Source organism: Rhinolophus sinicus, linkage group LG06 (assembly GCF_036562045.2).
Source record: "Rhinolophus sinicus isolate RSC01 linkage group LG06, ASM3656204v1, whole genome shotgun sequence".
Classification (NCBI taxonomy): domain Eukaryota; kingdom Metazoa; phylum Chordata; class Mammalia; order Chiroptera; family Rhinolophidae; genus Rhinolophus; species Rhinolophus sinicus.
In genome coordinates, this window is record NC_133756.1 from 131,526,173 (window position 1) to 131,549,036 (window position 22,864).

The 22,864-nt window shown below is 35.0% G+C and overlaps 1 protein-coding gene and 1 long non-coding RNA gene across 3 annotated transcripts in view; one reads left to right on the plus strand and one right to left on the minus strand.

Moving 5' to 3' along the window:
• LOC141572241 (uncharacterized) overlaps positions 1 to 22,864 on the plus strand; it is a 95,239-nt gene that overhangs the window by 52,334 nt on the left and 20,041 nt on the right. For both annotated transcript variants that reach the window (XR_012497531.1, XR_012497532.1), the window contains exon 2: positions 17,296 to 17,377. This is a non-coding gene — a long non-coding RNA (uncharacterized LOC141572241). The remainder of the gene's footprint in view (positions 1 to 17,295; positions 17,378 to 22,864) is intronic.
• The window catches only part of PIK3C2A (phosphatidylinositol-4-phosphate 3-kinase catalytic subunit type 2 alpha), an 86,745-nt gene that overhangs the window by 29,921 nt on the left and 33,960 nt on the right, over positions 1 to 22,864 (minus strand). The window contains exons 4-13 of the mRNA XM_019746618.2: positions 20,396 to 20,553; positions 18,356 to 18,476; positions 17,505 to 17,616; positions 15,683 to 15,762; positions 15,483 to 15,546; positions 7,343 to 7,486; positions 5,473 to 5,521; positions 5,180 to 5,390; positions 3,278 to 3,400; positions 2,048 to 2,215 (exon numbers count right to left, since the gene is read on the minus strand). Of these exons, the coding sequence (XP_019602177.2) occupies positions 2,048 to 2,215; positions 3,278 to 3,400; positions 5,180 to 5,390; positions 5,473 to 5,521; positions 7,343 to 7,486; positions 15,483 to 15,546; positions 15,683 to 15,762; positions 17,505 to 17,616; positions 18,356 to 18,476; positions 20,396 to 20,553 (1,230 nt within the window). The remainder of the gene's footprint in view (positions 1 to 2,047; positions 2,216 to 3,277; positions 3,401 to 5,179; positions 5,391 to 5,472; positions 5,522 to 7,342; positions 7,487 to 15,482; positions 15,547 to 15,682; positions 15,763 to 17,504; positions 17,617 to 18,355; positions 18,477 to 20,395; positions 20,554 to 22,864) is intronic.

Sequence of the window (22,864 nt, forward strand, 5' to 3'; positions counted from 1 at the left end):
TAATTAACACTTTGTTTCTCTGTATGTGATAATGTAAAATCATCTTCCCTTTTAATTTCTGAGTCTTTTTTGAATGCTAAGCCTTATCATTACCTAGGTCACTGCACTTGGCAAAGCTTCCAGCTTAATGCCACGTGCTCACTGTTTTAACAGCAGTGTTGGATACAAACTATTTCATTGTCTAACAGAAATCAACTGCCCAGCACCTCTCTCTTGAATTTTGAAAGAATGTTGTCATTCATCTAAAAATTTTTTTTATTACTATAAAACAAAAGTGGCAAAAAGTGATGGTATATCTCTAATGAAGCAAAGACTCTTGGTGCTTTCAAGAGCAAGGTTTTCAGAACTGAACTTATTTATAAAAATGAATGATAATGGTAACAATTACATTTTACTTTCTCACACAACTATTCCCTGACGTTAATTTATCAAAGACAACTGAGAATACAGTTCCCCTCCAATTGTTGTAGAGTAGTTACGGATCCTATTTGGCAAAAGGTTCTAAACACATGTCATTAATAATCTCTTCAACTGCTTTTCTCTAGTCTTTGGTGGTGTAGTCTTTGGTTATGTCAGGTGTCATATAAAATTTGAGCCCACAAAAAGGTAGAGAATAAAAAAATATTGTATTGCCTCCTCAAATATAGGAGAAATGACTAAAAGAAAAATATAGAAATAAATGCTATAGTTCAGTACATGGGAAAATAATATTTTAAGAACAAAATTTGTGAAGTCAGTGTAACAAAATCACATGATTTTAATAAATAATTCCTAGAAAATCAAATGGTGTTTGCCATTTAAAAGGAAAAAGGAAGTAGAACTAGATTAGCATAATTTTTCATTCTCAGTTTTTAATTGTTTTATTGTAGATTCAATAGATCAGTTATTACTAATGAATCATTTTTCAAACTGTCCAGAGGGACACAATGTTTCAAAGGATATAATCTAGAACAAAAAGAGCACCACGGTATCAAATAAGGTTGAGAATGGCGATACAGGATAACAGTTAAGAAAACAGAGCCTAGAGCCAGACTGCCTAGATTCAGATCCCAATTCTACTGGGTATTAATTACCTGGCTAAGTGCCCCAGGGCTAGTCACTTAGGCTCTCGGTACTTTGATTTTCCCCTCTATAAAAAGGGATAAGAACAACACCTATCGTCATAGGGTTGTTGTGAGGGATATAAGGATATACAGATAGCATTCAGACTAATACACAGCACACAGTAAATACTATGTTTGTTATTACAGTAATATTGTTATTAAACACGATAGGCTTGATTGCAGAATTTTATAGATACTTTAGTATGCTAATGTGCAGCTTCACTCTCCAGAATGTTACCATGTACCATAGGAAACTTAATTCAATTGATTTTTAATTTTTTTTATTTAGGACGATTCCTGATGATCTCATGGAACATATTATTACTTAAAATATATAATCAAAATAGTCAGCGGAAAGTCCGGATAGGTTACACTATTCCACTGGCTATGAGTAGACACAAAGCTCAAAAGGAATTCCTTTACCCCTACATATCCATTAGTTTCTGCACCCATGTAGGACCTTTGAAGATTAAAGGGCAGGGGCCCATAGGAGTAACGGTAGATTAGTCAGGCAGTCAGGTAAAGAGAAGGGAATAATGTCCAGTTGTAGACTGTGAAACTTAAGGATGAAAAAGGGATGAGAAGAGGAAAAATGGAGTTGTTTTAGTAATATCAGGGGCACCTAAAAAACCACAAATATTATGTTAATAATATAGTGCTTTACCTAAAAACAGTTACAGAATGAACTGGCTTCTGCTTTTCTCCTGAAACAGTGAGTGGCAAACAATCCTATGAATACCCATATAGATATGTTCAAACTATGGCAGAATAAATAACTTTGGTTCCCTCTGATCTGTGTGTCTGAATTGTCGCCCTTTATCACGCTGGAAAAACTAAGGCAGGTCATTATCTCTTGTATGTCACAGTCCCCCACCCTGTTCTCTAGCTAATTCTGATGCTGCAGATGTGTCCACATTAACTCACTGTCACTCAGTTTCACTTACCGTTTAAAATCAAAAAGAGATAAAGAAATTTTGCCCAAAGCTTCTGGCCCCTTTCTCTGCTTATTAGAATCAGGGGAACTTCCACTGCTCTGATTTAAAATTCCAAAAAGAGTAAGGTGAAGAAGTGATTCCAATGGCAACTGTGATATCTGGATGGGAAAAATGATTCTATGGGGGGAAAAAGGTATTGATAAAAACACAAATTAGATCAAATATGAAGATTAACCCTTTAATGAAACTGAAAATTTTAGGTGATTTATTTGATTTATCAAATATCTTAAATCCTGAGTAATCCTTACTTAAGTAGCAAGCTTGGCTAACATGTACTGTAAAAATTTTAAATAAACACAGTTCATTAAAATTATCATTAAAATATATCATTTCTTTCTTAAAAAATTGTTAATGCCTTTACTTAAGACTTCCAATGTCAATTTCTATGCAAAATAATAGTAGTCATTTTTATTTCCTTTAGGAAAAACTAGATGTTTCTGATTTGAGATGTATATGTGTATACACGTACACATACATACACACACACTGACATATATGTTTACCAATACTTTTTTTTTTTAAGCCAGAAAGAACACACAAAGTCAATAGTGGTCACTCTGAGGAGCCATGAGATGGTATAAAGTGACACTTTTTACCCTGTATGCGTTTTTTAATTATTTGATTGCTTTCACAGACACGTGTTATTTTCATAATTAAAAAAAAGGAAGCCATCTATTAAATGCAGAATAAATAAAAGTTCTGTAATTATCTATCTGCCTAAATAATGAAAGCATTCCCTTAGTTTAAAAACAATATTTAAAAAATATTAACAGTGCAAAATATCATCTTGTACATGGACTTAAGATAACTTTTTTAAAGCTGTTAACCAAAAACTAGGCTTCATATATACAGTGCTACAGAATAAATACTAAAGTAAGCAATGTTATAAAACACCATTTTCTAGAATTATATGTATTTTTTTAACTTGACAAAGTCTTGGAAGAATTAAAGGCATCTCTCTACAATTTAACATGTAGATTTAAAATAGTATTTCAGATTTTTAAATAAGAATTTCAGTCTGTTCTATAGAATCTATCTAGAAGAGACCTTAAAGATGTCAGTAAGAATTTAAGGGGTTCAATGGAAATTGTAATAAAATAAAAACTAGGGTTTACATATGGAAAAAAAGTAAAGAACAGGGCATACTGAAAGAAAAAAAAAGCCAGAAATTTCACTTACAGTTCATCCCATTTAATAAGATAGAAGAAATTCTTATAAGTGCCAACCTTCTTTGATTGAATAGGTTTAAAAAGATCCTTTCCGTTGTGAGACAGGGAACATATCAAGTAGTATTTTTCATAACTGAGAAAGGAAAGAGTTTAATTTCATTTTTATTTGATAATACAAATTAGTTAACTAATACAAATATATATTAGCCATTCTTCCCTAAAAGTGACTATTATCTGGAATAATTTGGCCATCATTCATTTGAACTTATGGAAAAACATCTGAAATTTAACTATTGCAAATTCTGTAAAAACAGAAGTATAGCAAAGGGAATACAGAAGGAAACACGTATCCCTAGCTGCCGGTCTAAGCGGCAAAATGATACCAGCTGGAAAATTTACCTGAATTTTGTGTTCAGTTAGTTACTAGCTTTAGATTTTAGTTGAATGACACTGAGTAATTATTCATTTCTAGGTAAACTCTAGAAAGAAAGAGTACAAACATTATCTTCTGTAGGTACCATTTTCCTTTGCTAAACCACTGAAATAAAGTCAGTTAAGCATATTAATAGTGCATTGTTCTGACTTATACTGAGTCAGTCTTCCCAATCTATTAGAAGGCTTCCATCCATGGGGACAGATGATATTATATTCTCTCATTAGACAGCAATAATTTAGCCCCTAATTGCCGTAAGTACAGAGTGGGTTAGATATAATCAGGCAATCCTGTAGGGAAGGAGTCTTAGGTTCAATCAAACTGTATTCTACCAGTGTTCTAACTTACTGCTAGACGTACACGTAAATCACTTTGTTCATATATATAACATATTAATCATTCTAATTATATTTCAAATCTAATCTCATAGGTTCACATAACACCCCTAAGCTATTTAATGGCTGTTCTCAACCTCATTCTATCTATCCCTCTTTACTTCAGTAATTTATTAACTTTCTATGTTAATTATTACTGCAGTTTTCTGTACTGTCTGCTACTAAGCATTTGTTCTCCTCATTGGGTCCCTAAATTTATTTGTGTATGTATAGAAGACGTGGATAGTATTATCCCTATAACTATTTAAAAGAATGAAATACCTTCAGAAAGCAGCAGTATCCGTTTAAATGCAAGTTCCAGGAGGGCAGAGAGGCTTTGCTGCCTTGTTTGCTGCTCATCCCTAGTAGCACTAAGAATACTGCTCACAGATGGTGCTCAGTAAATATTTATTGAATGAATTAATGTATCACATTCATTATATTATTTTTACGTCTTATCTGTTATCTAAAGTTCAATTTTAAGCAGAATTGGTTTAGTATGGATTCACCAGGGTTTACCTTATTTTATAGCATTAAACTATTATGAAATTACTTCATTTAAAATACGCAATTCAGACTTTTCAGTTTTTATTAGTCATTTCCAAATAAGTTGAAGTTGGCAAACTTTATGGTATTGACAAAAAAAACAAACAAAAAAACAAAACAATAACAACAAAAACCCCACCATATTAAAAAATCAATAGAAGAAATACGCTCTTGTAGACATCAAAGCCTAAACTGTGAACTACTAAAATGGAAAAAAAAAAGTGTTAAAGTCTAGTGCCATTACACTCTGTTACAAATTACCCTGGTTCCAAAAAGGAAAGGCAAAAAGTAGCAGTCATAAGCTGACTAATTTTTTAATCAACATTTGCCCTTGTAAGTTTAGACATATATTTTCCTGCCTTTTTTACATGTAGTAGGAGTGATAGTTTTTACTGGAACAGCTTCAAACATCTCTGTAATTTTTATGAAAACCACAAGGTTGCTGGTGATTTTTGTATCATCCATTTAATACCAAGGTAACAGCGGATGCTGACATTTTACAAGATTAGAACAACTTCTAGGTAGAGCTGTACATATTTTCTTTTAAACGGTCACTTACTTTGATACCCAGTTACTTGAAATGCCATGTGCAGCAAACACAGTAAACTGGAGCTGTTCGGTTGTGGTCCACGCTTCCCTGACGCTCCTGTTACTTTGGGGACAGTCTGCAGGACTCCTCCCACAATCTCCATGGAGTCTGAGAAGATCATAAATTGCTGCGGTTAATTGGTCCAGGCTTACTTGAACAGGATTTTCAGGATTCAGTGAGCCTAGATTTAAAGAAGTCGTTAATATAACTCTTTGAAAAAGCAACAATTACTGATAAAATTTAAAGAACTTAAAAAGACATACCCCTCGATGAACTCTTGCTATTGTCTCCTTTTCCAGACAGTGAAGTCACCTGCATACACACATACAAATTAGTCCAGAAAACTGCCCATAATGTAATATTAAGAGGTTTACCTTTCATTCATTTCAATACATTTAATTATAAATGCAGTATCCAGAAACCCCCTTGCAGGAAAAATCTCCCAAAAGTGTCTGCAGAATTAATAAAACAGTAAGAAAGAAAGTAAAAAAACCCCAATCAAATAGATTATTTTTAGTATCAAGAAAATCATGGAATAACTGAAAATTACTGCAGAATATACAAAACCAACAAAATCTGACTCACTTAGCAATTTAAGGTTGGAAACCCAAAAATGTGAAGTACATTAATACAGTATTTTATTTCCCATTAGTTGCTACACTGCCGTATTTCCCCGAAAATAAGACCGGGTCTTACATTAATTTTTGCTCCATCAGGGCTTATTTTCAGGAGATGTCTTATTTTTTCATGTACAACAATCTACGTTTATTCAAATATAGTCATGTCATCTTCTTCTGGAACATCGTCATAACGTACTAAATGTGTCCGTCTGGCTGACAAACTTAACTGGGGCTTATTTTTGGGGTAGGTCTTATTTTCGGGGAAACATGGTATTAGCATAACAAGGATACTCTTAAAGAAACTACCATGTTTCCCTGAAAATAAGACCTAGCCGGACTGTCAGCTCTAATGCGTCTTTTGGAGCAAAAATTAATATAAGACCCGGTATTATATTATATTATACCCAGTATTATATTATATTATATTATATTATATTATATTATATTACATTACATTACATTACATTACATTATATTATACCTGGTCTTATATATTTAAAATAAGACCGGGTCTTATATTAATTTTTGTTCCAAAAGATGCATTAGAGCTGATGGTCCGGCTAGGTCTTATTTTCAGGGAAACACGGTAGAACTCTATTACCATTTAGTGTCTCCAAAAAGCTCTTGTAAGCATTTAAATTGAGCTCTCCTCCTACTTTACCCAGCAAATGAAATAATGAATAGAAAGCTCAGACAACATTAGGACCATGGTAGTTGGTCACCTCCAAGTGATTTTATACATGTTTTTTTAATTTCAAAGAACAAGCGCATAATAAGAAAAAAGAGACCCAAATTTCTGTATAGCATATGGATAGGCTCTCTGTGAGAATAAATGGATTGAGCTATCTATCACCTAGATATCCGCTGAGGGGCATACCATCAACACAACTTTAAATTTATCACGTCTTTTGTGATCCACCTTTTGTCATCCTTCCAATTAAGAGCTATGAACATCTGTATGAACACAGTCAATTAAATCCCCTTGGAAATACCACGGGGAGAGCTTTTATTAAAAGCAACAGTATGTTAGCAAAAGAGGGCTCCCAACCCGGTTGCTGCTGAGGCAATAAGTCACTATTACTGAAGCTTGTGGGTCTTTCCAACACGGAGGAGGTGCAGTCCAATATAGAGTTTCCCCTACTGGCAGTCATGGACATTTCTATCCAGAGGGAGAAATGGCACCTATTACCATCCAGGTCCTTCATCAGGTCCTTCAAGCTCAGTGTCTACCTTAAAATCCCCAACCAACTCATCTATGCCATAGCTCCTCCTCCACACACCAAAGGTTCAGTTTGGCATCCACCTATGCAACGTCAACTCTCCAAGGCAGCCCATCTCTTCTTAGGAATTCCTCACTTTACCCAATCAACTCAAACAAAAGCCAAAGTTAAAATGATAACATCTTGTCCAGCAGAAGCAAAAGTCTCCCCCTTTAAGTGACAGATGCTCACTTAAGCACATATTTGCATGTTTTAATAAAATGCTAGTTACTAAAAAAAAAAAAAGTACTCACATCAGCACTTTTACTCCTTGGAAGATTAATTGCTCTCTTGAGCTTCTTTACTGATTCTGTAATGGCAAGAGTCTCAACACCATCTAAAGCACTACAGATTTTTCTTACGGCTTTAATTACTTGATCTACTGCTCGGTGCTGGTTCTTTAAAAATAAAAAGTAAAATAAATGTAAGTATGTGGAATTTAAAGGATCAATTTCAGACATGAAGTTAGAAACTAGACATTTTTGCTATGCCTAAGAACAGATATCCTTTACTCTTTTGTGATGAAAAAGAAAAGAAATAAAACAGCTTTTCAATTATATAGTTTAAAGTAGGAAAAAGCAGACCTGGTTAATTTTCACTTTGCCTGACACAATTATTCACAAGCAAATGCCCTTAATTTCATATGAAAGACAGAAGTAACAGCAATAACAAATTTCTAAATCATAAAAAAAAATTGGAGTTATCTTTTTTCTTCTTATTTGGGAATAATTTCCACATTAAAAACATCAACCCAGGGACGGCCCAGTGGCTCAGGCGGTTAGAGCTCCATGCTCCTAACTCCGAAGGCTGCCGGTTCGATTCCCACATGGGCCCGTGGGCTCTCAATCACAAGGTTGCCAGTTCAATTCCTCGAGTCCCACAAGGGATGGTGGGCTCTGCCCGCTGCAACTAAAATTGAACACAGCACCTTGAGCTGAGCTGCCGCTGAGCTCCCGGATGGCTCAGTTGGTTGGAGTGCATCCTCTCAACCACAACGTTGCCGGTTCGACTACCACAAGGGATGGTGGCCTGCGCCCCCTGCAACTAGAAAACGGCAACCAGACCTGGAGCTGAGCTGCGCCCTCCACAACTAAGATTGAAAGGACAACAACTTGACTTGGAAAAAAGTCCTGGAAGTAAACACTGTTCCCCAATAAAGTCCTGTACCCCTTCCCCAATAAAAAACACAAAAATACCCTCAACCCTTCTCTACCTCCTGCAAAAATTTGCTATCAAAAACCAAGTTCTTCAGAGGTTGGTCACATATTACTAACACTGAGCTACAGTTACTAGAAGTGAGTCAACTTTTAAGCATCATTTGCATCTATACAACCTTCTTTTTTTTAAAAAGTTTTGTCTGATGAAAAAACTTCTTGAGGACAATCCCTCGGAATTATTCAGCCACAGTTGATTTTACCATGATTTAAAAGTATACATGTACAAATGTATTATAAAATCATTTATCCGATAAGAATGATTTAAAATACTCCTCCACGCCTGCATCATCATTTTAAAGTGTGTATTTCATTAAGAAAACATTCTTATATAATGAATTAATTCATGAAACATTTATGTCAAACTTATATGCCAAGTACTATTAGGAATGGGCTGAAACTCAGTACTGTAACATCCCTTAACAATTAAAATTTTTCCACCCTTGAGGCTTGGCTACCATAAACTGCATGTTCCCTTTGCCTTCATGCTTCCACGAAACCACCTCATTTTCTCAAATACCCAATTACCCTGCGGTCCGCAGGGCTTGAAGGTCTGTTATCTAGCTCCCCGTTTTTGCTTACTTATATTTCTGCTTACTTTTACTCCTCCACCTTCATGCAAAATGTTTCCAGTTTTGAGGCTCATACAATATTCTCCACCATTTTTTATGTGCCAATTATCAAGTAATTTTCTATCAGTTCCAAGTCCAACCTTCTTCGCTCTACTTTGTGATACTAGAGCTAGATAGACCCTATAAACACTTCTCCTTTGCCAGGTGGCACAGTGTTAGGATTTGTCAATAGAGGGCATCAAAGGGATCCTCAAAGGCAGTAGCATGAAGATTCCTCTTCTCATCAGGGTTCCCTTCCTCCATTTTTCAATTCAGGACGGGAGGTCAAAGAATAGTGCCAGCCACACCATCCAGCCATGATCTCTCAATCTGACAGTTCTGGCAAGTTTCTTTGCCACAGGCAAGCTGTGTGCTCCTGTGATAGCTAAACCCTCTTCAAAGAGGTTCAATTTCAACTTGGGGTTGGGGAGAGGCTCTTTCATGAGTCTCCAGACTTCCTTTACACTCTACTGCTCCTCAACCTAGAGTCGAGAGCTGCTTTTTTACACCTGTTACTTCTGGACCCCTTAGAGCACAGCTGGCAAATTTTTTTTAAGGTCAGATAATAAATGCTTTAGGCTTTGTGGGCCACACAGTCTCTGTCACAATTCAACTCTATAGGGCATGGAAAGTGACATGGATAATTCATAAATGAATGAGCGTGGCTATGTTCCAATAAAACTATTTACAAAAACATGAGACAGGCCAGAGTTAGCATGCAAGGGTCCTCTTGTAGTAATTAATGATTCTTTAAATTTCCCTGTTCAAATAACTATTAATATTACAGTTTCTGTCTCCTGACTTGGCACCTGACTGACCGATCTGCCTTGCCACTGACATGTAGTCATCTCCCCCACTACGTGCCATATTTTTCTCTGGATATTTATCTGACGTTCTCCCCTGCATCCAATAATAACCCTCAGTTACATAAATGTCCATGTGGAAAATTCACAGCATCTTCAACCCCAATAATGCACCCTATCAGAATCTTACCTACAGTATCATATTGATCACAATCTCCTTTGCTTCCAGCTCTCACACCCTCATTCTGACAAAACCTGTTCTTTGAGCTCAGAGACTTCCCTGCTTCTTCTACCAGGCAGCTGAGCACTTCGAAAGAAAATCTCACAATCATACAGATTCAGCAGTCTCCAATTTTAGCAGGAATCTGCATGGCACTTAACATTCCTTTTACCTGCTCTTGGTCAGCTCTTTTGCATTCCCCTTAGAATATGAAGCCAAACCATTACTCCTTGCCTCAGAACCCCTACTGCAACCCTAACTTCATCTTATTAAAATCAATTAACATCTTATCTCTAAAAAACTAAGGTGAAGAGGATTTAAAACCTCTGTAACTCCCTGACCTCTCCTACTGCCCGGAGAAATTAAAACATATACCCACACAAAGACTTACACATGAATGCTTATAGCAACATTATTTATAATAACCAAAAACTGAATAGTCCAAATGTCATTATTTGGTGACTAGATAAATAAAAAGTGGTATATCCGTACAATCAAACTATGCAGCAATTTTAAAAAAGGGACAAACTATGGATACATCCTCCAACTTATATACTACAACATGGACAAAGCTTAAAATCAGTATGGTATGCAAAAGAAACCAGATATAAAAGATTACATAGGGTGTGATTCCATTTACATGAAATATTAAAGGCAAATCTATGGAGACAGAAACCGGGTCAGTGGCTGTTTGGAGCTGGGGCTGGGAATGTGGAGTGACTGCAAAGTAGCACTTGGAAACTTTTTTTCTTTTTTTTTTTTCACATGGAAACTTTTGAGTGATGAAAAGGTTCTGAAACTGAATTGTGGTCATAATACAACTCTATGCATTTACTAAAAGAATCACTGAATTGTACACTTCCAATGGGTAAATTTTATGGTATTTCAGTAAAGCTATAAAAAATAGGAGTAAATAAGATAGAGTCACTATTTTAGATAAGGTGATCAGTGAAGAGCTCTCTGATGAGACATTTGTGCACAAACCTTAATGAACTGAAAAGGTAAGCCATGCAAGTCATCTAGGGGAAGAACATTAAAAGTAGGGAAAACAAGCACAAGAGTCCCAGTTGGGAAGCATAACTACAGATCAAAGGAGAAAAGGGGTAGAAAGCCAGACCAGAGAGGTAATGGGTCAGAATGCAAAGGGCCTTAACGCCATGAGTAGGACTTTGAATTTTACTGATAATAAACAGGATTTTGAGCAAAAGAGTAGCACGACTTAACATTTTTTAAAGAGTTTATAAATTGTATTAATCTTTTCAAAGAACCGTCTTTTGGCTTTGATTTTCTTCTAATTTACGTTTGCTTTTTCTGCTTATTTTCATGTTTTAAAATAAACCTTTCATTCTGGAATAATTTTAGAGTTACAGAAAAGTTGCAAAACGAGTATGAAGAGTTCCCATGTAACATTAAAGGAAGCTTGGTTGAGTAACTTCTTACATAACCATGTTATATGTTTCAAAACTAAGACATTAACACTGGTACGTTACTATTAACTAAACTGCAGACTTTGTTCAGATTTTACTAGTTTTCCCACTAATTTCCTTTTCTTCTTCCAGAATACAATCCAGGACACCACAATGCATTTAGTAACTTATTTTTTAAAGGTCATTTTGGTTGCCTGCGGAAGACAAACTATATAAAGACAAGGGTAGAAGCTGAGAGACCAGTAAGGAAATACTGTAATCACTGTAACGGACTGAGTAGGACTGCAGCTTTCATAGTGATAAAAAGTGGTCACATTTTCAATGTGTTTTCAAGGGAGAGCTGACAGGAATTAGACTGAATGTGGGATGTGAAAGAGCTTTTTCTTGAGAAATCAGATATGACTTCAAGGTTTTGGCCTGAGCAAATGGAAGGACAGAGTTGCCATTTATTAAGAAGGGGAATTGTGACGAATAGATATGAAGGGTAGTATATTAAAAAATTCAGCTTTTTATATCTTAAATTTGAAACATCAAGTAATAGATATTTGAATTTGGAGTTGAGGTTAAGTCTGGAGATATAAATTGCAGAGTCATCAGCAGATGTAAGGTATTTAAAGACATGAGATTAAGTGATATCACCTAGGATGTGAATAGAGAGAGAAGAGGTCCTAGAAGTGAGCCCTGGGGCATCCTAATGTCCAGAGGTCTGGCAGATAAGGGATCAGGAGGAAGCCACCAAATGGAGAGAAAAGTAGAACCAAGAAGGTGATACCCCAGAGGCCATGTGAGTGTTTCAAGAAAGAAACAATCAACTCCATCAAACATCACAGAAAAATTGAGAAAATAAAGACTAAGAACTTATTACTAGAAACATGACCATGGAAGTCCTTCATGATCTTAAGTACAGTTTCATGGAAGTGCTGAGATTGAAAGCCTGACTGGAATGCATTCATAAGAGGAAGTTGAAGCTGCAAAAACAGATTAACTTTCAAGAGTTCTGCTGCAAGGAGAATAGGGAACTGGTGTGTTTGCTGCAGGGAAATGTGCCTTTTTGTTTTATTTAAGATGGGAGATATAACCAGGGCTCAGTCCTTGAACACTTTTTCTCTACCTACAATGATTTTCTTGGTGATCTCATTCAATTTTATCGTTGAAAAACACCTCTATATTCTAATGATTCCCAAGATTATTATCTCCAGCCAGACATCCTCCATTAAATTCCAGATTCATATCCAACTGCCTACTCAACATCACTATTTGGATGATTTCAAACATAATGTCCAAAATTTAGTACCAGATCTTCCCCCCAAACCTGCTCCTCTGTTTTCCACATCTCATTAAAAGGCAACTCCAGATTTCCAAATACTCAGGTAGAAAATCTTGGTGTTACACTTAACTCTTCTCTCCCTCCTTCCCCTCTCCTGTTCTCCATCTCTCCCACTGTCATTCTCCACGGTCAATCTATCGGTAAATCATCCTAGCATTAACTTCAAAATACGAGGTGTGATCAAACAATACAGTGAATGTTTAAATTTTTAATTATTGCAGTGAAAGACACATTGCCATTAATTCCCCTCAAAATACATCCCTTTGCTTCAAACACACTTATCCCATCGTTGCTTGCCAGTTTCTGAAGCAGTTCTGGAAGTCATCTTTCATGAGTGTCTTTAGTTGTGTTGTCGTGGTAGCCTCAATGTCCTGAATCATTTTGACTATTTGGGGAATAGCCAGAAGTTGCATGGTGCCAGATCCAGAGAATAAGATGAAATGAGGATACACCGTAATGTTTTTATTTGACAGAAATTGCCAAACACCAGAAGCGATATGTGACACAGAGCATTGTCATGATGCAGGATGATTTACTACATACTTTAAAATACACCTCTCAACTGTAGCTCACACCTGACTGACTGCACCAGACAAGTTGAAACTTGTCACACAGTTACTAAGGTTTTGACGCATTGCTTCCCTGCCTTTCCATTGGATGGCACTTGGCAGCAGAATTCACTGTATTTTTTGATCACAAAGGAAAGGCTCCGTGTCACACATCGCTTCTAGTACAGCAATTTTCTGTCAAATAAAAACATTATGGTGTGTCCTCATCCACCTTATTCACTGGATGTGGCACCGTGCAACTTCTGGCTCTGCCCCAAAGTCAAAATGATTCAGGACATTGAGGCAGCCACGACAGCGCAACTAAAGACACTCACAAAAGAGGACTTCCAGAACTGCTTCAGAAAGTGGCAAGAATGGTGGGATAAGTGTGTTCAAAGCGAGGGGGAGTATTTTGAGGGAGATTAATGGCAATGTGCTTTTTGCTGTAATAAATTTTCTTAAAATTTAAGCATTTACTCTATTTTTTAATCACACCACATATATCACAGAATTCAACTCCTTTTCACCACTTCTACTGTAATCATCCTGGTCCAAGCCATCATCATCTCTCCTGTTGCTAACAAATCATCTTAATTGATTTGTTTCTACTCTTGCCCCCCTCCCTCATTCTATTCCAGCTACAAAGATCTAGTGGACCTTAACTATACCAAGCACTCTCCTCACCCCCAGATAACCAGATAGCTTCTTGCTTTCCTCCTCTAGTTCTTTACTCAAAATCATCTTCTCAATGAGGCCTTCTCTGACTGCCTTATTTAAAACTGCAATATCACCCTCCTCCTTTATTTTTCTCTATAACACTTATTACCTGATATCACACATAGTTTGCTAGTGTATTTTATTGCCTGTCTCTTCCAACTAGAATTTAAACCCTCTAAGGGCAGGGATTACAGTTTCTTTTGTTCACTGCCAAATCCTCATCACCTACAACAGTGCCTTGTAGTGAGGAGATACTCAGTAAAAATCTATTGAATAAATGAAGATATTTATATGCTGATAAGAATGTACTACTAAGGTAGAAATATGGAAGTCATCCTACACTGTTTCTTTGCTCATATCTCATTATCTGTCAAAATCTTACCAATTTTATCTCCTAAACATGGTCTATCAGTTCCCTTCTTTTTAACCTTCATCACACTCATTATCTTTCACATGGACTACTATTTAAAAAACAAACAAACAAACAAAAACTTCCTAAGTAATCTCCCTGAAACCAATTCTGCCAACCCGAAATATAACTTCTACAGTATGGCCAGAATGATTTCAGATCTCAGGACTACTCATGTCACGGACCCCACCCACTTCCTACCCTTAGCTAAAAATACTTTAAATGGCTAGAGCAGGGATCAGCAAACTTTTTCTGTAAAATGGCAAATAGTAAATAGTTTAGGTTTTGTAGGACATAGTTTCTGTCCCAACTACTCAACTCTAGGATGAGCACAAATGCAATCATAGAAAACATATAAACTAATGGGTATGGTTATGTTCCCAAAACATTTCATTTACAAGAATAGAAAGGGGACTGGATATGGCCCCCTGATCTTGAGGATAAAGTAAAACTCCTTAATATGGATTATAAAGTGGTAACTTACATCTGGCTTTCTCCAACGTCATCTCCCAACCTTCACCTTCACACTTCGTACTAAGTGCGTATACTTCCAATATATGTATCATACCTGTGTGCTTCTGTTCACATGCCCTCCCAACTATCTTCTTCTAGCTAACTCATACTATTTAGGATGTGACTTCGGCAACATCCCCCTTGGAAAGCCTTCCTGGAATCTTCAAATTGGGAGAAGTGCTCTTCTTTGATCTCCCCACAAAACCCCAGTGCATACCTATATAGTACTTTTACGATTCCATACTGAAATTTTGTTTATATCTCCTATCACTAGTTTTAAGTTCCTGGTTGGAGGGGACTAGGCCATTCATTTTCATAACTCCAACACCTAGCATATAGTAAGCATTCACGAAACGCTTCTGAATTGACTGAAGGTTCCTCTTAGTAATAAAGCTGAAGTGAGCGTCGACATCTTGACTAAGCATTATTGAGAAATTTTGTTAATAATAAGTTGGGTCAGAAAACAAGTCATCAAACATTGACATCAAGAATATAGTATAAATAATCCATCTAAAATACTTAATCTGATGACAACACTAATATTTAAAAGAGAACAGAGACAACAATCTTTAAGTTATTATGCCAAAATGTGAATTAAGACTTACTTCAATTCGAAGAGCCAGCTCTACCTGGTTGTGATAAGAATTTAAAAGTTCTTCAACAGGGTGTCTGAAATAAAGAACAGTGATTGTGGCTGAAGGATACTGTATACAAAAATGATTGTTTTATTCACCAAAATAAATGTATTCACATCCCAAAGTTTATGAAGTTTGAAAACCTGCAATGAATACTTTAGATGCCACACCTTGTTATGACTTCTTTATAAGGTTTTTCTACTTGATGCAGGTGTTTGTTTAAATCCACAGGAGTTTCATCATCTTCTGCCTAAACAAACATATACACAAATGTTTACCAAAAAATCAAATCCATTCTTTGGTCTTTCTATTGACAAGTTAAATATAGTTAAGGGTATGATAAATTCTTAAAACTGAAGTGATTTGAATTACCATGTGACCCAGCAATCCCTCTCCTGGGTTATCTACCCAAAAAATCTGAAAACATTTATCCATCAAGACATACCTGCTGCAGTGTTCATTGCAGCTTTATTTACGGTGGCCAAGACATGGAAACAACCAAAATGTCCTTCAATAGATGAATAGATAAAGAAGTTGTGGTATAGATACACAATGGAATACTATTTGGCCATAAGATGAAATAGTACCATTTGCGACAATATGGATGGATCTTGAGATTATAATGCTAACAAGCGAAATAAGTCAGACAGAAAAAGTAGAGAACCATATGATTTCAATGATATGTGGTATATAAAATTGAAAACAACAAAAGAACAAGACAAACAAATGAAGAAATAAAAATTCATAGACATAGACAATAGTTTAGTGGTTACCAGAAGGTAAGGGGGGGGGATATAGAAGAGGGTAAACGGAGTCAAATATATGGTGATAGAAGGAGAACTGATTCTGGGTGGTGAACACATAATGTGAGATATAGATGATGTATTACAGAAGTGTACACCTGAAATCTATGTAACTTTACCAATACTTATCACCCCAATAAACTTTTATTAAAAAAAAACAAAAACTGAAGTGATTTTTCAGAACCGAGACGAACATATTACCAGAATTAAGTATTATTTGTAATTGACTCAGAAGAAAAGTGAATCAATATTCCGAAAGAATTTGTTTTTTTAAATGGAAAATCATGAATGCTTTTAAGTCTAGCTTCTGATAGATAAGTAACTCCCAAAGAAAAAACTCCTTCTGTTCTATATAGAGAATACAAAGCTAAAAATACTTTTAAAGATGGCTGACAGCCAAATGAAGGTGGGGTGGGAACCAGATAGGAAGAGATTGTTTGAATGGCTGCATTTTTTTCTAATGATAATCAAGTTGCCTTCCACCTTAACCTCAATAAACAAAATACTGGTCTCTTCTACCGTAAGTGCACACTATGCAAATACACTAAAGACCATCAACCCTTAAGAAACTGAAAAGAGAAGTTACTAATAATTGCTAAAATGTACTTTTGAACTTTGTGAAATAGTTTTCACCCAGTTGAAATAAATTCTAACGTAGGAGCAAGAAAATAAAAGAGAAAGTAGAAATGACTGATATTTTCCCACCCAAAAGTTTTCCTGCATGCTATTTTGCTTCAAACTCAAAAGAAAGTATTGTACTTTTAAAATATAGAATTAGTTTTCATTTGGTGAAAAATAATATATTTTTCTCAATGTGGTACAAAGGTTGATGTAGATCCTTTATTTCCCCAAAACCATATTTAGTATTCAAAATCCTTCCTTTTTCCTCATTTGTCCTTGACTAACCCTGATGTTTTCACACTTGTGTAAAAACTATTACAAATCAAGTTTCTAATTCTTCCACTTTGATTTTCAAATAGGTCTCCAGCTCTGAGTAGCACGCTACCTAAACCTCCATGATTGAACACCTCCCCCATCCGTCCACTGAAGACTCCCATTGAGGTAGGGAGTTCATCCCTTCCAGTCCAACCCAGAAATCTTGGCAAACGTACAAATTGCAAATTAGCTAATTAGCAGAACTATTTAGATTTAAGGAAATGCAATTCAGTTATATAAGGTAAACACTTACTGTTCGGGCCAGATTTTGGCACATTGCGCTGAAGGTCAAAAGCTGTAGTTTAATCTCTGTGTCCCATTTTCGACAGTTTTGAATATGTTCATGACTTCCAAGGCAATGATTACTGTTAAAATATATTAATTATTCATCAGTGTTATTCTCTTCAAACTAAAAATTACAGAGGTGAGAGTAAAATATAAATTGTATCTGCATCAGAAATTGAAGAGAATGGTAAAATACAGATAGTTTTTTAACCAAATGTGAGCATTTAAGTACAGGAATAATTCTACATGAGAGGAGTCAAAGCAAAAAAGAAAGAAGATGAAGGAGAAAATAAGAAAAATAGGGACAGGACATTTCTAGTAGACTGAGAAACTAAATCTATAAAATAAGTAAACTAAAAGCTAGACGAAATAATTACCCAGTTCAGAAAGAGTCATATAATGATTATTTCCAGTAACTAAAAAGGAAATCACAGCTGACTACTGTGTATAAAGTAATAAGTAGTACATGCTGCAAAAGGAAAATACAGTCTATAATGATGTGACTATTGACCCTTTGCAAAAAGAAAAGAACTACTAAATTCACTTATCACTTACCAATTGCCCACCACTCTTCCCATCTGAGACTGTAAGCTTCTTAGGGGAAATACCATGTCTTAATTATCTCTGAAATCCCTCCACTGTCTTAGACATGAGTTCTTAGACAAAGTATATCTCAATACAAGTTTACTGATACAATGAATCAATTCAGTAGGATTCAGTATTTTGGGATTACAAATATAACTTGAATATTGTTTAATTTAAGCTATTAAAAATGGAATTTCAAAAGATGTTGCTCAATAGTTAAATGCATACACTTACTTCTGCAGCACTTCCTCTTGACCACAGACTTTCAGAACATAGCTGCCAACATCTACTTGATTCAAGTCATCATGCACCCAGCAAAGGGCTTGCATAATAATGATTTCCACAGTAGAACTCACTGTAAAAGAGTTAGCCATCATTTTCATTTTGTTCATTTAACTCTAAGTACACATTTATCCAGATTGTATATCTTATAATCTAAGACAGCACTATACAATAGAAATATAATGCGGGTCACGTGTATAATTTAAAATTTTCTAGTAGCCACAATGAAGAAAGTAAAAAGAAACAGGTAAAGCTAATTTTAATGTTTTATTTCACCTAATACATCTAAAATACCATTTCAACATATAACCAGTATCTAAAAATTACTCAGGAGATATCTTACATTTTCTTTTCAAACTAAGTCTTTTGAAATCCAGTGTGTATTTTTATACTCATGGCACATCTTAATCTATATTAGCCACATATCAAGTGCTTAGTAGCCACATGTGGCTAGTGGTTATTGTAGTAGACGGGAGATTTAAGCTAAGAAAGCCATCTCCCAATTACAGGCACCTCCAAAAAGGATGACATTTAGCAGTACCTAAAAAACAATGATTTAAAACAAATTATAAGGAAAAAGAATCACGATTTTAAATGTTTGACATATGCTTGGTAAATTTTCCAATAAAGAATAAAAATCTAGCAAGTAGGAAGTGTTGTTCAATTATCATTCTTTTAAAAACTAAGGTAACCTTTAAAGGGACCTATTTCTATACTTTGAGTTGCTATGTTCAATTTAGAAGACACTGACTACACTCAAACTTCATGAAAATTAACAACTTGGCAGAAAAGGCTATAAAACCTCTATCTAATACAATGGCTACATTTCTAAATAGTCAAATGTATGGTAACATTTATCATTTGAACATACAAACCATTTGTACCATAATATGGTTACATTTCTTAACAGAGATGTACATTATAAATGTGCACATTTATGAAGAAGCAAATATGCATTCGAAGTATTTTTTTTAAACAATCAGATTTTGATGTAGCAAGTCAAAATCTGATACAAATTAAAACATCTGCTAGCAATGGGTAAGCACTGATATTCATGCTTATGAGGCTGATTGACTTTTTTTCCCTTCCATTTTAATTCTTATTGTACTTAGATTTAAACAATTCCTCAAACCAAATGTAAGGTATATTTAAAAAGAATAATTCTTCCTTTATAAACTAAAAGAATGATTCTTATAGTTGGCTAACATTTTGTTTCAGATTTATATTTTTCTAAAACGGCCTTGAAAAGTGCAAAGCTACAAAAAAGTATCCAAATATTGGACATATTCCAAATCATAACAATTAAAGAAAAAAATGGCATAGTTTTAAAGCCAAAGCATTGTAGAAATGTAGAATCTTATTCCACTGTTGGAATTTCATTAGTATAATATACATTGTGAAAAGCAATAAACTATGAAAGAAAATAAAGGTAGTTTTTAAAACTATAACAAAAAATTTCCTACACACTTGGGGGTACATCTCTAGAAACGATACCCACACATCAAGTTTGGAAGACTTAGAACCAAAGGAGAATTATCTTCTACTTCGAGCTTAGCAAGATAACTGGAATTTCAATTTCATTAATAGCTCTTTATAAACAAGCATTCTTCTTGCCATAAAATGAAAAAAGAAAATAAACAATTGGACTTTCTATCTAATTAACTATCTATTTATTAGCCTTTTTATCTAATGCTTTGGGGTTTTGGCCCAGAGCCACTGATTAACACAAGTACTCAGCATTTTTCAGAGAAATATGTATAGTAGTGATAAAGGTAAACTGTTTTCCCACTAGTCCTAACCAGAAAACTATCTTATGAAATGCCAAGTTTTTGAAAAGGATAACTAATGAATGGTATTTTACCACATACATACATAATTTTCTTAACAAGAATAATAATAACAAAGTAGGTTTATTAAGAGAATGCTACTAACATTTTAAACATTTTCTCCCTAATCAGAGCAAAACAAGACAGTTGGGGACTACAAACCTACCATCGCATGTAAAAGTAACTGGTAGTTGAAATCCTTCAATTTCAATGGAGACCTTCACACTAGCATTTTCTCCACATACGTTTCTTTGTACTGTGACTGGACTTAACAAATAGCCTGGATTTGTGCAGTGATTGGTGTATGGAAAGTTGGTCTTCAATCTGTTCACAAGAAAGAAGAATTTAAATTCTTTTTTTTAAAGCTGCATTTATTTGAGAGTCCTGAACAAGGCTTTTTTGCATGCTTACAGCCATTCAGTTCTGTGCCTTTGTCCAATTCTAGAGCAGCTCATGAGAACTGCAATGAATAGACCCCTGTCAAAACTCCAAATACCAGCATTTGCCTTTTAAATAAAAGGAATCCAAGGCAAGAGATTAAGCACTGCCAGGATATCTTTGGAAGCATTATCAACATTAGCCAAGCATACACCAGATACATGGTATTAAGTGAGGTCTCTGCTTCAGATTCTTTTGCTACACAGTATAATTACACAAAACGGTACATTTTTAATGAATCACTGATAATGTAGGCAATGTAGCCCTAAATTATAATTGCCAGAGGAATAAAAAGCTTGTTGTCTTTCACAAACCTTTTTTTCTAAGGTCCGTTTTCGCTACATTGTTTCTGCTTGTTAGACAATGATTAAAAAAACAAACAAACAAACATAGACAATGGGTTTTTACAGGGCTAGGTGGCCTTTATTCCCTCAAAGTGATTTCTAAAATTTAGGGAATGGTAAGAACTGCCTGTGAAGGTATTCATAGGTATTCAGAGGCTCAATATAGCTTAAATTTAAATATGTGAGCATGGTGTATGGCTCATCTCCAGTTAGTAATTCTGCTATGGGAAGACAAAGGAGGATTTGATGCCTTCTTTAGACTTGTATGCTTCCTTTAACTTTTTTTCCGGAGGTTAGAAGTCAAGTCCCAGTCTTCCCATCTGCTTTCCATAGAGCTATAAATGGAAAATATGATGGGAGTTCCGTCAATTTGCTTCTGCAGAGATTAAAACAATCAAGCCATAGGAATAGAATGAAAATAGTTTGAGTTGACAAAGAAAGGTTCTGGAGGGGCAGCAAGTTTGTCAGTTTGTGCCCCGTCTCTAGAGCCAGGATTTAAACCTGAGTTTCTATCCTGATTTGACTACTTACCAGCTGTGTCACCTTAGGCAAGTCTCCTTGCTGCTTCAGTTTCCTCTTCTGTAAACTGGTGATACTAATACTACTACTACTAACCTCATAGGGTTGTTATGAGAATTACGTGAATTAAGTAATAAAAGCACTCAGAACAGGGCCTAGTACATGGTAAGTGCTATAAGCATTTTGTCAAATGAATGAAAAGTGAACAAACAAATCTGGTTTCTGCACTGTAATCTTAAGTGCCACAAAGGATCTAATATTAAAAAGAAATGTAAATAAAAAAAGTAATAAGTAAAAAACTTAAATTGATATTGGAAATGCATCTTTAGATGTGGACACATTATCTTCAGATATTTGACTGCTACAAAGCTTACCCCTCTGCAAAACAATGGCAAGATCTTCATAGGACCCAGCCTAAAATTCATATTGTTTTTCACATACTTGGTATTCTTGTTTTCTACGGTATGAAACAGATGCTCATAGCATATCATATAATTAACTAGTACATGAAATGGTACAGAATTTTGTCTACATCCAAATAAGGCTTCAATTTTCAGAAATCTTCAAGGATGATGAAAGTCAAATTCCTGATACCCTGAAATAAGACCTAGCCAGGCCATCAGCTCTAATGCATCTTTTGGAGCAAAAATTAATATAAGACTTGGTCTTATTTTACTAGAAGACCTGGTCTTAATATAATATAATATAATATAATATAATATAATATAATATAATATAATATAATATAATATAATGTAAAATAATATAATTCCAGGTCTTATATTAATTTTTGCTCCAAAAGACGCATTAGAGCTGATGGCCCGGCTAGGTCTTATTTTCAGGGAAACAGGGTAGCTCAGAAAACAAAAATTTTAGACAAAAATTCCAGTGATAAAAATTGCATTCAATGAACTTGACTTTTTGGGGGGGAAATCATTTCCTTTTCACTATTCACTTTCAATATAACAGACCAGATAAAGTACTTTTATGGACACTATGCCAACAGTTTGACGTTCTTCAGTGATTACCTATACAGAGTATTTTTTAACTGTTTCATTTTCTCTAACATTTCTATTTCCCTATTGCCACCAAAGAAACAGCTTTGTTTGCTTAATGTGGCTCTATAGTTCAGGAAATTTAATATCTCTAGGCATACACTAAAGTCCTTTACAGTTTATTTTCCTACTGTGTGCTCAATCAACAGATAGAGTCAAATCATAGAAAATCAGAAGAGAGATAAAATTGAGGGTTTTAAAAGTGAAAAGATAAAAATGAGGACTTTAATTGAATTAGCACTACTTTATAGGAAAGTACAGAGTCAGCATTGTTTAAAA